The 17,426-nt window shown below is 47.0% G+C and overlaps 1 protein-coding gene across 6 annotated transcripts in view; it reads left to right on the top strand.

Annotated features, from left to right (window-relative positions):
* Window positions 1-17,426, top strand: part of Efcab7 (EF-hand calcium binding domain 7) — a 33,880-nt gene that overhangs the window by 14,603 nt on the left and 1,851 nt on the right. For 5 of the 6 annotated variants that reach the window (XR_010050909.1, XM_023561197.2, XM_013142823.2 and 2 more), the window contains 6 exons: window positions 4,001-4,142; window positions 6,936-7,045; window positions 9,484-9,641; window positions 10,429-10,562; window positions 13,216-13,364; window positions 15,905-16,114. Coding sequence is in view for 4 of the 6 variants with exons in the window: in XM_023561197.2 (XP_023416965.2) it covers window positions 4,001-4,142; window positions 6,936-7,045; window positions 9,484-9,641; window positions 10,429-10,562; window positions 13,216-13,364; window positions 15,905-16,114 (903 nt within the window). In the remaining 2 variants the exon portion in view is untranslated. Of the gene's footprint in view, window positions 1-4,000; window positions 4,143-6,935; window positions 7,046-9,483; window positions 9,642-10,428; window positions 10,563-13,215; window positions 13,365-15,904; window positions 16,115-17,135; window positions 17,218-17,426 lie in introns of all 6 variants that reach the window. The other variant, XR_010050915.1, reaches the window with a different exon arrangement.

Here is a 17,426-nt window from a genome sequence, read left to right as displayed (position 1 = left end):
CATGCCTGGCTATCTTTTCTTTAGAGACTTTTCTTAAAGGGCATTTAAAAGTTTTAAGATTGTATCATTACTGTTGAACTACTTTACTATTCAAGCTTTCAGTCAGTTGTTATTACATGAGCTATCACACCTTCAGGGTATAAAAGATAAGTATATTTTTAATTCTGAGAAATTAAAATGTGACTTAAGTAATTGGGATTAACCCTCTAAATATATTGTCAATGACAGGAACACACACACACACACACACACATACACACACACACACACAAACTTCCCTAGGAGGTAATACAGTATACATATAAAGTGATCATTTTAATAAACAAAAAATCTGGGCCTGGTTGCACACATCTGTAATCCCAGCTCTTGGAAGTCGGAGGCAGGAGGATTGCCACAATTTGAGTTTGCCAGCCTGGGCTACAAAGCAAGATGCCATCTCCAAAAAAAGATGATGAAAAATGAAGAAGAAGGATGCAGAAGAAGAAAGGGAAGAAGGAAGGAGGAGGAAGAAGAAGTTAGGTGGCCATAGTGTAGGCAATTGTAGATTCAATTCCTAGGACAGAATATTAGGCTAGGGTCAGTGATAGGTCAATGCTAGGTTAGGACTAGGCCTAGTGACAGTAATGGGTATGGGTACCATGATAGGGAAGGATTAGGATAGGGAGTATGGTGCCACAAATTGAATGTACCCCAAATTTACCAGGTGTGATGGTGTGCACACCTGTAATCCCAGCACTCTGGAGGCTGATGCAGGAAGATTGTTGTGAGTTTAAGGCCAGCCTGAACTACACAGCAAGACCCTGCCTTAAAAAAAAAAATAAAAAATAAACAAGAAAAGCTTATACAAGTTAGAAAATAACGAAAAGTAAAATAAATGAAGACAGTGCATCCATCAGAGCATACCAAAAGAGTGAGTCTCTTCATTACTTTTCTCTCATTTCTGAGACAAACTACCCAAAGTTAAGGAAGCAAAGGTTTATTTATCTCACAGTTTCAGTCCATAATACCCTGGCGTCAAGGCAGGGTGGCACATGGCAGAGGGGCAAAAGTTCATGGCAGTGGAAGATAGCAAAAGCAGCAAGGAAGAGGGAAGGGACATGTGTTTTCCCCTCTCCCGTGTTACATGCAGGCTGCCCGCCCTAGGGCAGCTGTAGCCCTCCCTGACACCCTTAATCCCAGCGCTGGACCATGAACCAGTCACAAACTCTAGATTCAGTTGCCTCTGAAAAGCACCCCCCCATAACTTCATTACAGTGCCATGACAGTGGGCAATATCTAAAGTAGTCAAGCGATTTTAGTAAAATATGTAAGAAAAGTGCCAAGGCTGTAAAGGTAGAACCATGAGATGACAGTAGAAAATCAGATGGCTTGGCAGTCCACTCACACAAAAGGGAACAAAAGCCACACACATGGCAGAAACAGCCTTACAAGTGGTGATCAGAGAACTTCAAAGCTGTACAAAAATTTGTCAAATACTTGTGATATATAAAAATGTGCAGAATATTGTATATACTGAATATTTCTTCATTTTTTACTTTTTCAACTAGGTCTTCTTGATACATTTTAGATACACATAAAGGTCACATTTATCATAGAGAAGTTGTACATGCCCATGACATAACTTGTTTTTCTTTCCCCATTCTTCTGCCCTCCCTTCAGCCCACCTTCCCTCCCCATTTCTAAAAGCTTTGTTTTTGTGTTTTTTTCCTCATTCTTTTTACTTTTCACTTCTTTCCTTTTTCCATCTCCTCTGCCTTGTCCCCCTCCTCACTTAAACATTGTTGGCCTATGTCACAAGGCCTAATACGCATCTTGGTCCTTACTTGTACTTTTGGTTTCTCACACCAGAGAAACAATATGGTATTTCCACATGTGTGTCTTATTTCTTTTACTTGAGTATGGACTCAAGTAACAGCCCACATCTTCTTTATCCATTCACCAGTTGATGGGCACTTGAGCTGTTTGCAAGACTTGGCTGTCACAGACTGTGCCACTACAAACATAGCTGCGCATATGTTGCTGTGGTGTGATGCTTTTAATTCTTTTGGGAAGATACCCAGGAGGGCAATGGCTAGGTCAAATGGGAACTCTAGTTCTAGTTTTCTGAGGACTCTCCACACTGACCTCCCAGTGGCCTCACCAGTCTGCACTCCCACCCACAGTGGAGAAGGGCTCTTTTTCCCCACAGCCCCTCCAGCATTTGTTATTTGGTTGATTTCTTAATGACAGCCATTCTTCCCAGGTGAGGTGCAATCTGAGTGCAGTTTTAATTTGCATCTCTCAAATGACCAGTGAGGTTGAGCATTACAATGAATGGCTTATGTACCTACATCTTAATCAAGAGGCCCCCCCCTTCCCCTTCTGTACTGGGGAGTTGAGTCCAGGACCGTATACTGAGCTTCACCCTCAGCACTCTCTCTTCTGTTGTTTTGAGACAGGCTCTCACTAAGTTGCTAAGTTGTCAGACCTGGACCTGAACTTTGAGACCCTGCTGCCTCATCCTCCCAGAGTGCGGGGTTACAGGTGTCTCCTGCTATGCGTGGCTCTAACTTCTTTCTTTTTCAGCAACAAAATATTTTAGATATAAGATTAAATTTTAAGAATGAAACATAAAGTGGTATTTATTAGAATGCAAAACCTAGGACCTTCTATAAGGTCAATATTGAAAGGATTACAGAAAAATCAGTGGGATGGTAGAATTATAGGGATTTTCTTCTGTTTCAAATTTCTAATTTTAAATATATTAAAATAAGTATGACTTAATAGAAAAATGATATTTAAGTATATGTTAGGGATATGTAGCATTTTAAATAGTGTATGTAAGTCTTTTTATAATGCATTGAAAATATTTGTGATGGTTTTTTTTAAATTCAGGACCTTGTGCTTGCCAGGCAGTTGCTGTGCCGCTGAGCTACATTCCTGGCCATGATGTTATTCTTATAGGACTAATATGCAGTGTATCTCTTGAGTAGTTTTCAGTAGTATTAATGCCTTGAATGGAATGTCTAACGTGTAAGTGCTTTTACAGGTAATTCAGAATCTTTCTTTATAATGTCACCTCAAAGCCTCATTAATGGTCCACTTTTGGAAGTAACTAGGGATAGAACAGAAATACACCTTACAGTTCTGGTAGCCAAGCCTACTAGTGAGACAGTGAAAAACATTTTTGTACACACCTGTGGTATTAGCGTGGCTTAAGTTTGGTAAACGCCCTTTACTTTCTGCCCAGTGTGCTGTTTTCACATTTTACCCAGTTTTCGCTCTAAGATCCTGTGTAGACGGATGGATCCAGGCCAGGAGAGGGGCTCTGGCTACCTCATGACAGGTAGAACCATTATAGGAAGTTCTTTCTCCAAACGGACCTTTTCTGTGTATCGGCATATTTCTGCAGCTCTGGGATTTTTATTGGGCATTCTTCTAGTTACTTAGAGCTACGACTCCTGCTTTCTCGGCATCCACAGTCTTACTGCTGCTCTTCCTCTCAGTTCTTCCTGTCTTCATTTTTCCTACGCCTCTCGCCCTGGTCTCGCCCTGGTTTCGCCCAGATGGTCCCGGCAGCGTACTCCCCACTGGGCTTCCCTTCTCCTCCCTCTTCCATGGCTTGCTCCCCACTCCACAGTCCCTTGACTTTTCACTGCTCCACGGTGCTGATGCTCATGACGGAGCTCTCCGATGGCCCACTGCTGACATCGGCGTGCCCTGCCAGGTAGACAGTGCGTGGGGCTGGCTGCATGCAGAATGCCAGGCACTGGATTGACCTCGGGTGTGGTGTTCTGCTTTAAATGGAGTTCTGTTTTATAATTGACACATCACTGCTGCATATAATTCAGTACCATGGCTATTTTTATTTTTATTTTTTGATATCCTGCGTTGCACGCTCCTGGAGGGCCAGGACTCTCTTTGGCATTTCTTTCATACCCACCCTGGTTTCTCCTCATTACTCTGTGTGCTGGCGACATTTAGTAAAGCCCATTTGACAGCCCTGTCTCCTCCCTTCCAGGACTGGCCGGGGGTGCAGTCCAGGGGCTGCTTCTTCCTGGAGGATGACGGGGAGACTGTCAGTCACCAGTACCGACTGCACATGGCTCAGAGGTCCACAGTTCACCTGACAATTAAGCCGCTCAACCTGAGTCAAGTTGAAGGCAAGCTGGAATTTTCTGTTTTTCAAATACCAGTTTGATGGGGCTGGGGATTAGCTCAGCGGCATAAGTACCTGCCTTGCAAGCCCATGGTTGTGAGTTCAATTCCCGGTACTGATAAAAAAAAAAAAAAAAAAACCAAAAAACCCCCAAAACCCACAAATACCAGTTTGAGGGGCTGGGGATTTAGCTCAGGAGCATAAGCACCTGCCTTGTAAGCGTCGGGTTGTGAGTTCAATCCCTGGTACCGACAAAAAAAAAAACCAAAAAAAACAAGTATCAGTTTGTACCCTCTATGCAAGTGCTTGTGTGTGACCGTCCGCATCAGTGGAAGATAGTCTGCCCACACGAGAGACGCAGGGCTGTCCTGTCACCAGATTGTGTAGAGCAGGTGTTCGCTTTCTGTGTGCTTTTAGAGTATGTTTCATTAAAAGCAGAAATGAGATGTTTTGTTTGCTAAGTATTTTAGGTTTTCCATTTATCTGTTTTAAAATTAATTTATGTAAAAGAAGTTCTACGGGAGCCTAATGTAGGATGTGAAACTGCAAGTGTATTTTAATACTATGAAAGTTCTTGTCTCTGATTGAGATCTTTATTAATAATCTTTGCATTCATGGTAATTTTTTTAATAATTTTTTTAATAAAACATTCCTCCTTTTAGAATTCCTAGACAGCGAAAGATGTCTATAGTGGCTCTTTCCTAGGTAGCCTTTTAATGTTGGTTGTTCTAAATCTGTCTTTATTTTCTCTTTTATGGGGTTTCTGTGTAAACATTTTCTTGCTTGAGAATTCTCCCTCAACCCCTAAAGCAGAGATTTTGAAAACTTTCAATGCATATTGAATAGGACACTCACACTCTTTGGTAGTTAATGCTCTTAATGACTACAGGAGTCATTTTTCTGAGAAAGGAACCAAGATAACTGCAAATACAGGGTACATTTTCTGTGTTCTTAAGAGTAGGATTCCTTTCTTCATTCATCACACACTCACCAGAGGGTCTTATAAACCACAGGCCAATGTAGACATCAGTGTGGGCGTTTTGGATGTCAGAATCCCAAAGAACAGCAGTGCCTGTAAGTTATTCCAGCAGAGGAAAGTCAGTAATAAATATGCTAAGGAGTAAAGGTGTGGTGCATTAGGAAGTCACAGTGCTACTGGAAAGCAGGGCAGGGTCTGTGAGAGTCCAGGAAGCATGGGGTCATTAGAGTTCCTTTTACAAAGAGGGCCATATAAACAGACTTTGCAGGGACCTATCAGTTATCAGCCACTGCCAAGCAGTCGCCCCTAAACACGTTAAAAGTGTGATCTGTGGCTTCGCCGCAGGCCCTTTCCCTGGAGAGCTAGGTGAGCTAGCCCTGGCATTGCAGAAGGAGCCAGCAGCACTCTGCCTTTGCTGTGAGTGCATGGCCCTGGCCTGGGAGCTCCTAGCCTCCAGTGTGCCTGCACCTGTTTTCCAGCGGTCTGGCTGTGCATGGCAGTAGAGTGCACGTCCCAAGCACTTAGGGTTTGCTGCTGACTGCCTATGGGCAAGTCCAGGGTCCTAGGGTGAGACACAGACTTGGCCTCCCAAAGAGGAGCCCCAGGCCACAGCCGTAGCACAGGGCCAGGGTCAGGGCCAGCTCCAAGGTGAGCTCTTCATGACAATGGGGCGGGACCTGGGAGAGGCATCCAGAGGCCAGCCTGGGCTTCTCCTCAGAGACCTGTCTAGGCTTTCTCTTCGCTTCTGATTCCTGAGCACCCAGATGTGTCTCAAGTGTGTCGTTCGGTTCGTGTTGCTGATGCTGTGTTGTGTTGGTGCCTATGTTGCTGTGGCTTCTGCCCTCTATGGGATGCCCTGGGTGTCTTATACCCATGGTTGTTGTCTTTTGGTTTTGTTAGAAAACCCCCGCTTCCTCTCTTCTGGTGGGTCCTGTACTACCTGCCCTCCCCATCCTCCCTGCCTCTGTGGTGACCCCTTTCCTTGGGTCAGGATGCTGGCCTAGACCTGAGCTCTGAGCGGTGGGAAGGACCTCGCTGTCGCCTTCCCTCCTGTAGCATTAGGGAGTGCTCTGGCCTCCCCATTGAAAGGACTTTGTGTGGCAGACAGGACGATCTTCGGGTCTTCACAGTTGGGGCATTGCCTGCCCAGTCTTCAGGTTGGGACGGCTCCCCCTGTCATCCCTGTCCCTGGAGCAGTTGGGTGATCTGGTGAAGCACTGGGTTGTGAGGGTCCAGAGTGGGTAGAGTCCAAAGGAAGCCACATGCTCTGATGGGGTCCTGGGGGAGAGTGGGGAGACCTGCAGGAATCGTTTGCAAAGCAGAGCTGTGGATTTGTGAGGGCCACTTTTGACAGAGAAGAAAAAAGCTTCGGACTGAACGAGATGAATGTGGACAGGACTGGAGGCGGTCAGGAGTCGGTTTCCAGAAGTGGATGTGTAGTGGACACATACCGCAGGCCTGGCCCAGAGCAGAGGAGGGTTATCCCCTGGGCACCTTCCGGAAGCCCAAGGGGTCCAGCTGGGCCGCTCATCTCCCTCGAGGTTGAGGTCACTGTCTGAGTGGATTCAGGCTGTTTAGTTGCTCCAAAAGGTCAGCTGTGGGTGAGTTCAGTCAGTAGTTTCAGAAGGGAATTGTTTTCACATGGTCACTGGGTATAATACATGGCTCATTGCAAATACCAAGATATTTATGTATAAAAATGGGATGTGCATGTCTTTAAAAAGTCAAGAGAGGAAAACCACTAACTTTTCTTTAAATGGTAAACAGAAAGTAGTAACTGGTTTCCAAAAGGAATCTGGGCCTTTTGTTTGTTTACAGGGAAACTCTCCCCATGGTCATCAGTGGATACTGCCTTGTATATCCTAAAGGAAAATGAGGACCAGGTGGACCCACAGCTCGTGTGCTTTACCGACCTACAACACAGAGAAGTATACCCACTTTCTAATACTTCATTCTAAATAAGTCAGGACTCAAATACAGTTCCCCAGACTATCGCTATTTTCTTCTATTTTCAAACTCTTACATTCTTCCTCCCACTTGAGATATATACAGTACTTAACCCTATAGATCCTGTATATGTGCTGTAACTGTGAAAGACTTTCCTGCTGAAATCCACCAGGGCAGGGCCTGAGTGCCAGCCGTGGCGTCGTAGCCCAGAGGCTGTCTGCTGTCGTGTTCTGCTTTCTTTATCCCTGAAGGCCCTGCTACCTCACAGGTGAACCGTGTTTTACACTCAGAAAGAGAGACGGGTGCCAGCTGGTTTCCCTGCTACGTACAAGCAATTGCAGACTTTTGAGAAGTTACTCTAGATGTCTGTCTTACACTTCTGCTCTACTCAGAAAAACTTCAAGGTTACTGTCCTTGGGCGTGGCTCACATTATAAGGCTCAAAAATAGCCTGATATGAAGAACTGCTTGTAAATATTTTATATGTCACCCTTGGGGTTGTTGTGACCCTTTCTAATTATACATTAGTCAGAGGCCAGGTATATGAAGCAAATACACAAATGTGGCTGTTTATTTTATGAGGACTACAAAGTACGCCTGCCATACAGCTGAGATGATACTATTCAAGTATTCAAGGCTCCCTTACACAGGCCCAGCAAGAAACAGACATCTCCCTGATGGGAGGTGGTGAGAGTCCCTCCTGCAGGCTCCCAACAGCCTGAACAGTTACAGGCAGGAAAGGAATGAAATGGCAGGCAGACGCCAGTGTTGCCACTCTGCTCTTCTTAGAGCTGACTGCAGAGTTAAGTTCGATACAGTGTTTCTAGAACAATGGCTTCCCCAGTTTGTTTTAGTGAGATTACTTTCTCATGAGATTGAATGAGTGAAAAAAAAGTACACAGCAAAGCTATAAGAAAGTCTAAGACTATTTGCTTCTACTATCCAGCCTTCTGTTTCTGTTATGTATCACATTTACAAAGAAAATTTTATTTTTAGTTTCACAATTATTTAAGATTTTTTCGCCCCCCTAAACTTTCCCTTTGCCATCCTCAAGAGCAATTCAAGGCTGAAGGAAGGCAACCAGGAGGTTGGTGAGGTCACACATGCTAGGAGTCACAGGACAGACATCGGATAGTGTCCCCAGTATCCCCCTCATCTGGCCAATCTAGAAGACAGTGGTTTCCAGGCGAGGGAGGGGAAGATGTGTCACCTTCGAAGTGACCTTCAATTCTACTGGGTTGCTCCTAGTATCAGAATAGGGCAGGTGATTTTAGGATGACTAGGGTTCCCCTGATTGAAGAAGGGAACAAATACTACTGCCCCCAGAATTCCAGCAAGCAACTTGGCTGTTGGTGACTTTCCAGGGGAACACAGTGCATGATGCAGTTCCCTCAGCAATTCCATGCAGAAGGACAGTAGCTTGTTAGCTGTCAGGTACACCTAGAAAGTGGGTCACCCTAATATATTTGACAGACAACCCCTTGGCTTTACATGAATCATTCGGGTTCCTGGGAGCTACACAGTGGGCACAGTTCTTTAGAGAACAGGAGAATAAAATGTTTCCTGTACATATGTTCTGACCCCATGACAAGTATCTAGCACTTATGTCATGTGAGGTAGGTTTGCCTTTATAGTTCACGTTATATAAATAATCATAAAATTGCAGTGTACACGATTAGGCTCATAATAGGTTTAATTCATTACAAATAATGAACTCATAAAAAGATTTTTTTGGGATAATACTGTCACTGTTTTTTATTTCTTTTTATTTGTCCATGTTTGTAGTACATAATGATCATATTCATTGTGAGCAATTTGTGCATGTGTGGAAAGCATCTTAATTCTTCTTTTATCCCATCCCCTCTCTTTAAAAATACACTTTTTGTGTCACTGAAGTCATAGTTACAAATAGTATATTTATTTCAAACTCAGTAGAAAACTACAACTTGCCATATTATTAACCTGGAATATTATTACTGTAAGGAACATCACAAATAGTTTTGAAGATTATTGGGAAAGATTTAGAGCATACATAACTTCTTACAATTTTAGGCAGGGTTTTGTTTTGGTTTGTTTTCCTGTGGTACAGGCATCCAGGACCTTTGCACTGAATGACATTCCTAGCCCTTTTAAGTTCACTATGGTTTATTTGCTGGGGTGTAAGCTGCTAAATTTCCCGGCGTACGTGAAGTTCCAGGCCTCCTCTCTCAGCTTCCCAGAGTGCAACCACACCTGCCTGAGGCCCTTTTAAAAATACATAAAGAGCCCCCACCTGAGGGGCTTACACTGGGCCCCCATCATCCTTATGAGGCTGGCACAAGTGCTTACCTTACCATGAAGACCTGTCATGCCCCCTTCCTGGGAGGGGGACCCAGGTGTGACCCAGTTGTCTTCGCCCTGTTCGGCTCTCTTGAGGACAGGGGTTTGGGTGGACCGGTGAGCTGACGCCTGGGCTATACCGGCTGCTCCCTTCCACTTCGGGCTGTCGGCTGAGGAAGGAGAGAACACCAGAGCCAGAGGAGGCCCAGCTCGTGTGCAGAGACGATGCCGGGGACCTGTTCCTTACGCAGGCATTCAAGTGAGTTCTGTTTTCTGGGGGGAGTCACGGCAGCAGCCTGGCCATGGACAGCAGCCCAGCAACCTTCCTGGGCCGGTGGGGTGGACCCAGATATGGACCAGAAACCCAGGGCGCTCACGGGGACAGGCCCTTTCCCGCCCAGTGCAGACACTAGAGAGTCCAGGTCACAGCCAGGGAGAAGTGCGCCCAGCAGGCCAGGGTGAGGGGATCCCCAGAGTGGAGTGTCACCATGAACCATGGTGGCTGCAGTTAACATGGTGTCCTGGACACTGTAAAATCACCAAGTGTTTTACAAGCCCTCTCTGAAAAGAAGCACAGGAAGGAACGTGCAGCAAATTCTGCTCTACACCCCGAATATGAATGTGCAGAGCAGCTGCAAGTCACCCTGCCACTTCGGCTTCCATGCTCTTTCCAGCAGCATAAGTGGCTGCACTCGCTTTCCCCCGCCCAGCCCGCTGCTGCACACTAGACTTTGATAGCTGTTAAATCCAAATCCACATCGCAGCCCAGATGCACACAGGCGGCTCTGGCTGCAGGCAGAGGGCAGGGGGAAGCAGGGGGAGCTGGAGGACAGGAGGGGGCCATGCCCTCATCACCTCCTGGCTGAGGTAGGAGGCCGCTGTCCGGCCCCTTGATCCCACAGCAGCTGAGCAGACTGCTGGGGTACACCGTAGTTCACCAAGGCTCCCCAGGCCTCAGTGCCACAGCCTCCAAGATTGTCGTCATGAAAACTTTCAGTGCATTTGTCTGAGAGGCACAAAATGGCTTTCTGCTCTTATAATTTCAGGGCCGCGCTCTCGGATGTGTTCGACGTGATTGACCTGGATGGAAACGGCTTCCTGAGCCTGGAAGAGTATAACTTCTTCGAGCTGCGGACTAGCGGGGAGAAGTGTGGGGAGGAGGCCTGGCTGCTCTGCAGAGGTGGGAGCTCCTCCCCAGGGTGCAGAGGTCCCCTAGCTCTCAAGCGGGAAGAGAGTTTAAAAGTATCAACTTTGGGTAGGGAGATTTAGCTCAGCAGTGTGAGCGCCTTCCTGGCAAGCCAGAGGGTCCTAATACTTAAAAAAAATCAAAAGTAGCAGCATTCTTTGTAAGATGCCAGAAATTAAACATTCATTTTTGCTAGAACTGTGGGGGACCAGCAGTGGCTGAAAAGATAAGAAGTATGAAATATAAATGACCTTTATTTTGAGAATGCAGAGAGAGACACCCCCGACTCCCTGGGGCATGGCATCTCCCCCCCCCACCCGGGGTCAGTGATCTCTCCGTGGAACACGTGGAGAGAAGGCATATAAGTAGCCTTGGTTTGGGGTGGAACTTAAGGGGGCATTAGGGATGCACCGGTAGGCCACTGGTCTTTGTTTGGCACCATAAGTAAATTCCTAGGGGTGGGGGAGATGGAGCTTCTTGGTTCTGCCTGAGGCTTTACCAGCTACTGTGTCCTGTCTGGGCCAAAACTCTTTTCAATTTTCCTGAAATTTCCTTAAAATTTTCCTCTCTTTATTTTCAAGTGGTGTAGTACTCAAGGTCAGCGGAAATGGCGAAAGAAACAGACTCCCTACTCTAAAGGGGTGTGTGAGCGTGGTTCTTGTTAGTGGAAAGTTTGAACAGCATGATGGGCTGTGAACTGATGCACACAGTGACAGCCTCCCTCTGGACTCGATGCTTTCTGCTTGGGAAGCATCTGCCACACCTTTTGGCTGCTCATCTGGGGAGTTTGTTTTCTCACTGCTGCGCTTCAGGAGCTCTCTGGGTGCCGTAGTCCACGGCTTGTATTTCCATTTTTCCGCAACATCCTTCTGGAGTAGATGGGCTCATTTCAGTGGAATTCCACTCAGGAGTTTTCTTCTTGGATCACTGTTTGGGCTTGCGTGTTTTTTATGTTGTACCTAAAACCTCCTCACCAAACCCACAGTTACCTGGATTATCTCCTACGTTATCCTCTGGAAGTTTCATAGTTTCATGTTTTGAGTCTGCACTCTGTTTAGAGTTAATTTTGTGGAAGGGGTGAGGTCTGAGTCTCTTCACTGGTGTACTCAGCACCAGTCTCGGCCTCCCTTTCCCTTCCAGCCACATGGTCACCCCTGGGCTCTTCACCTTGTTCCCTTGATCCGCTTGTCAGATTTTCAGCAATACCCTCTTGATACTATAACTTTACAGTAAGTCTTACATCAGATGTTAATAGACTTTTAAAATTAATGAGCATGGAGAATTTCAAGTTTTAAAAGTCAGACTCAGGAGGCTGAGGCAGGAGGACTGCCATGAGTTTGAGGCCAGCCTGAGCTACACAGTGGAACCCTGTCTTGAATAACCAGAAAAAGAAATCAGTGAGATATGCTAGTCTCCACAGTACAATGCAGTATCAAGTGTTTCTTTGTGTCATACGAATATGCCTTCTCTCTGCACTTTTTACTGCATAGTAGCCCCTGCCTTTATTTTATTGACTGCTTTCTCTCCATGACCTGATTAATCTGAATACATGTTTTTCCTTGTAAGCATTGTTGTCATTTCCCCCTCTAAACATTCTAGGCTGTTAGCTGTCGGCTGGATGCAGACAGGTGTGTCTTCCCTGCTTCTCTCATGATAATGTAGACAAAAGAGGAACTGTCTCAAGAGTTCCCATTTCAAGCCAGGCATGGTGGTGCATGCATGTAATCGCAGTGCTCAGGAGGCTGAGGCAGGAGGATTGCTGAGTTTGGAGCTAGCTTGGCTACATAATGGGACTGTCTCAAAAAAACAAAACAACCCCCCTCAAAAAGCACAACGAACACCCATTTCTTTGAGCATGTTAGATGGAGTCTGGGAAATCAAATCCTTATAAGGATTTGATTGCAGTTTGATAAGCGCCTGTTATAAGGTGCTTATCAAACTGCAATCCATAAATGGCTGTTTATTACTTACAAACATCTCGGTATAAATGTGACATAGAAGAAAAAATAGACGTACACAAATTCAGAAATTACTAAATATGGCACTTCTGGTGAGTTTAGTTTTATTCACAAATAGTGTTAAAATGGGGGTACTTAAACTCATGTAGGGAAAATTGAGCTCCCCATTACCTGACAGCCTTTCAGGGAACAAGGCACAGCCTGATTAAACTTGGAAGACTCAGGCGTATAGTAGGCTGCTTGAGGCTGGCACGACCTGTCGCTCCCTTCTGGAAACTCAGTAGTCTGGGGGATATAACATCAGACTCCTCCAAGTCCTACTGGGCCAAAGGGGCACATATGTATAGGAAACATTTTAGTTTTTGAAGTATTAATGTAAGTTCTAAATGAGTAGGCAGGTTGAAATTTACCCAGAAAAATTATAATTTCCTCTAAATTTGGACTGCACGTGCACTATCTATAACTTTGGAATCACTGAAGAACAGTTTTTAGGAAGGATCTGTCGGAACTCTCAGGTGCGCTGCCTGGGCCAGAGACCAGCCATGGGAAGCTTGGAGAGCCTGGCTTCCCACGCGGGCAGACCCTGCAGCAGGCAGGCCTCCCCTGAGACGCGCACGAGTGGGTGCCGAGTGTCCCGGCATCTGGATTTCTAAATCATCTAAAACAGAAACTTGGGGTTGTTTTCCCAGAGCATTTTGATACCAAGAAGAACGAACTGACCAGACAAGGATTTATGGACCTGCACCTCATGGAAGCCAACGACCGGGAAGGCGACCCCTGCGACCTCTGGGTGATGCTGCGTGCCATGGGCTACAACAGGGCTCTGGAGCTGAAAGAGGTAGCGCCCCGCCATCTGTGTGCGCCTTGGCATTGGATGCTGGGGCCCTTGGATCTCGGTCATGTGTGAATCAGTACTGGGCGTGACGGCATGTTTCTGCTACTGTATTCAAGTTCCTGTTCTTACCTGAAATTTAGTTACTGCCACCTCTTAAATAATTCAGAGGGGCTGGGGATTTAGCTCAGTGGCAAAAGCGCCTGCCTGCCAAGCGTGAGGTTGAGACTTTGATCCCCGGGGCCAAAAAACAACCAAACAGACAAAAAAAACTACTAAAAAAATAATTCAGAGATGAGAGTTTGAGCATATTATATGCAGGAAAAAACTGAAAGTTAAAAAATACGTGCTTTAATTGGTAAAGGCTATTTGGATTGCTGAAGTCCAGTTTATGTGGTGAACGTTTAAATGTTAAAGCAGTGTACGGTAAAAGACATGTTGCCACCAACGCCCCTCAGTCCTCCCCCTTGCTCCGCACGCACTCCTCCCATTGTTCTGGCCAGGTCCTGTGTAGCTCTGCACTGCTCTCTCCTGAGGGTCTTCAGTGACGCCGTCCTGGCTTCTACCACACCCTGAATCCATTTAAAACCTTCCTTTTCCTTGTCACTTTGATTTGGGGGAAAGTCGGAGGACACAAGGTGCCAGATCCAGTGAGGCGGATGAGGACAGCACTTTGTATTTTAAGGAGCTGCCTTTCCATTGGTTTCAGTTTGTGCACTGACGGTGATGTCAGCCTGTTTTTGATCTGTGAGTTCGGGGAAATCATCTGTTGGGCAGCAACGTAACACTGTGGACCTTAGGGTTTGAATACTCTGAGATGGGCAGGTGCCACTAGTAGTGCTATAAGAAGTGACGGGCAAAAAAAAAAAAAAAAAAAAAAAAGAAGAAGAAGTGACGGGCAGGTTCCCCAGAATCACTACCCCAGAGTTTCCAGGTGTGCTCAAGAAAATTAGTCCCAAGTGTGCCTGCAGTTCCTTTGTGATCACCTCTTTGTTACTGCGAGCGCTGCGGTGCTAATCCAGGTGCAGCCTGAAGTGTTAGCGCAGGTGCAGGCTGCTCCTCTTGGTCAAAAGAAAATCCAAGGCTTCAGGAATCACCTGGCTTGCATGAGAGAAACTATACTGGCTTGTGGCACCCCAGGTCTTGGGCAACGTGCATTACTGGCCACGCATGCACTCGGCCCTGAATTTAATGCTCAGCATCAGAAAATAAACTGTGTTCTTCTTCCATTAAATTCAATTCAGCTTTTCTTTTTAATTTGCCAAAAGAGTGACCACTAATGCATGTGAATTTATTCATTTATTCAGCAAATATTTATTGTGCAACTACTCTGTGAAAGAGGCACTGATCATACAGTGGTGAATGTCTTAGTTACTTTCCTTTATTGCAGAGACAAAATAGTGAACACCCAGAGTTAAAGGAAGAAAGGTGTCTGTAGCTCATGGTTTGTGGAGGTTTCAGTCCCTAGTCGCTGGCTGTAAGGCAGGGCAGCAGGACAGAGGGGCCAAAATCCAGGTGAGGTAGCAGCGGCAGCCTTTTCCCCCCACCCTTCTAGGCGCCCCGCTTTACCAGGGTGGCCCTCTCGTTACCCACACCAGAGTAAACTGAAGCAATCTGGGACCCACACAGCCTTGGCCCCAGCCTGCCACATCCCGGATCCAGCCATCCTGAAGAAATTACGCCTGTGATGTATGCAGCTCTGGGGACATGAGACACTGCCCTAGATTGAGTTCCTGCTCTGCGCAGGGCATACTCCGAGAAGGAAAGTGATTCCTGTGGAACTTGGGTCCAGTCTTTCCCGACAAGGCCAGAGCTGATGCCAAGGCATGGGAGGGGCGGGAGAGCAGGAGGGTGGGAGTTGAGCAGATCCTCTGTGCAGGGCAAGGGGCGCAAACCAGCCTGCCCCCGGGGAGGGCACTGCAAGGGGCCAATCCCCCAGAGCCTGTGCTCAGATCTGCACAGATCTGCACAGGCAGCAGCTGGACAGCAGCAGGGGAGTGTGGGGCAGGGAGCCCAGGGCCACTGTGCTGCCCCTTGGAGGCCTGGGACACTGCAGAAAACAGTTTTAGACACCAGAACTGTTGAGTGTTTTTAGACTGTTGGTATTATGGGTTTAATTTCTACATTAAATTCTTTTCAAGGCATTAGGATATGTTCATGCGTTGTTTCAGTTGCAAAAATGATGACTTCTTTGAATCTCTTGATGAATTCTTTTGATAGCCTTCAAGTTAGAGAAAGAAATGAGCAGATCCATGGTGTCTGAACCTGGGCTAGGGGTGCCGTGGTTAAAGACGGCCTCGCTGACTGGTGAGAGGGTATTTTTCCTTCTCTGTGAACACTGTCGTTGAACATGCTTCCAAGAAGTCAGAATCTCTTGCTTTCTGTTAGTCCATTCGTAATACTAACATTTCCTGATACCAGTGTCTGGAAAGGAAGCTACGAGGTTTCGTGCACCTTCCCAAGTCACGTGGTGGACACAGAGGTACAGATGATTCACCTGAACCTTGGCAAAAGGCTGAGTCGGGTCTCCTTTTCCTCTGTGGCAGGCGTGTCCATTTGTCATAGATCTCCACGCAGAAAGATGCAAGCCCAGGCTGAAGGCCGTCAGGATGGAGGCGAGCAGGGGGCAGCTCGAGAAGGCCACTTGCCAGTCTGTTCTCCTGCAGGGTGAGGCCAGGGCCATGGACGGCTATGAGAATGTCCTCGTCCACACGCGCAGCTGGGACTTCCGGATCACGTCAGTCATTGAGAATAAGGTACTGGCTCTAAAGCGCTCCTGGCTATTCAGCTACCAAGCTTACACATCTGTCCTTTCTCACTCTCTTTTTACACAGCCATTAGATATCCCATTAGATATAATCTTCATACTGAATAAGTGTGCTTCCCATTTCTAAGTCAAATGTGGCGTGATAATTCTTACATGATTTTAAAGGCTTGACATTCCTGTTTTCCTTTTAATGTATGAAAATTAGATATTGAAGATCAGTGAGGAGACAGTATAATCTGAGCATGAAGTGTTATGTTTCGTCTGTCACACAGTAGGGGGCCACCAGAATGAGTAAAGCCTGGCCTCACTTTCAAGGAATTTGTGGCTAGTTGGAAAGACAAAATTAACACTCCCCGGGGAGATGGGAGAGCAGTGGTGTTAGGTGGCACTGTGCTGTTGGGCCATGTGGTCGATTTCTGTGAGCATCCCACAGAGCGGATGTTATCTGAAAATCGGGACGCAGAGCCAGGGCTCTGCATGGAAAGCCCAGTCCACGAGTATCGAATCTCAGTCTTCCCACTGCATGGAGCCTGGGAGGCTGAGCCCGGCCGTGGCTGCTGCCTTTCCTGCCTGCGCCCAGCCTGACCAGGATGAAAGGGTTAAGGGGTCCCCACCCTAGCCCAGCCTCTCCACTATGCTGTTGTCAGGCACCTCGTGACTCCCCACCTCTGTTAGCTCAGGGGACAGTGCAAAAGACTCTCGGCCAGTGTGGTCCTGATGCTCACAGCCCAGGGCTTGGCCCTGCACACCCATGCTTGAGGTGAGCACTGTCCCTGTCCCCTGCAAGGGGCATGAACTGGCGGAAGGTGATAGCAGGGAAACTGAAAAGCAGGTGCAGGCAGCCCAGCTTGCCACCGCCCTTAGCCCTTAGTAGGCCGACTTCGTACTCCTGCACAGGGCCAGGCTGGGCTCACAGAGCCTTCTGTCCATCACTTCCATCCTGCTGTCTCTGGTCTCTTGTGTGCCTCCAGGCTACGGCTGTGGTCTCAGACATCACTTCTCCTCCACAGCCTTCCTGGGAACCCGTCTGAGCTGACAGTGGTCCTCTGAGTCTACAACACTCCTCCTCCAGGCCTGCCTGCCAGACACAGTGTGGGTGTCCTAACTCTCTCCCCTAGACTGTCCTAGTGTCCCCAGAGCCTGGGACATGCCAGCCACCAGGATGCTGAGCAAGGGGAGCAGGAGGCCCAGCACAGCAGGGTTCTACCCGTCAGTCTGATGGTGGTATCTGCCACATAGGACTAGGCCAGGTGCTTATGATGGTCTGGGAATGAAGATTAAAGGGTAAACCCACGACACCT

The sequence above is a fragment of the Cavia porcellus genome, unplaced genomic scaffold (assembly GCF_034190915.1).
Source record: "Cavia porcellus strain 051 isolate PalLab524CR breed Dunkin Hartley unplaced genomic scaffold, mCavPor4.1 scaffold_1, whole genome shotgun sequence".
NCBI lineage: Eukaryota > Metazoa > Chordata > Mammalia > Rodentia > Caviidae > Cavia > Cavia porcellus.
Note: the sequence above shows the minus strand (reverse complement) of the source record. Positions and strands in the feature narration are given on the sequence as shown.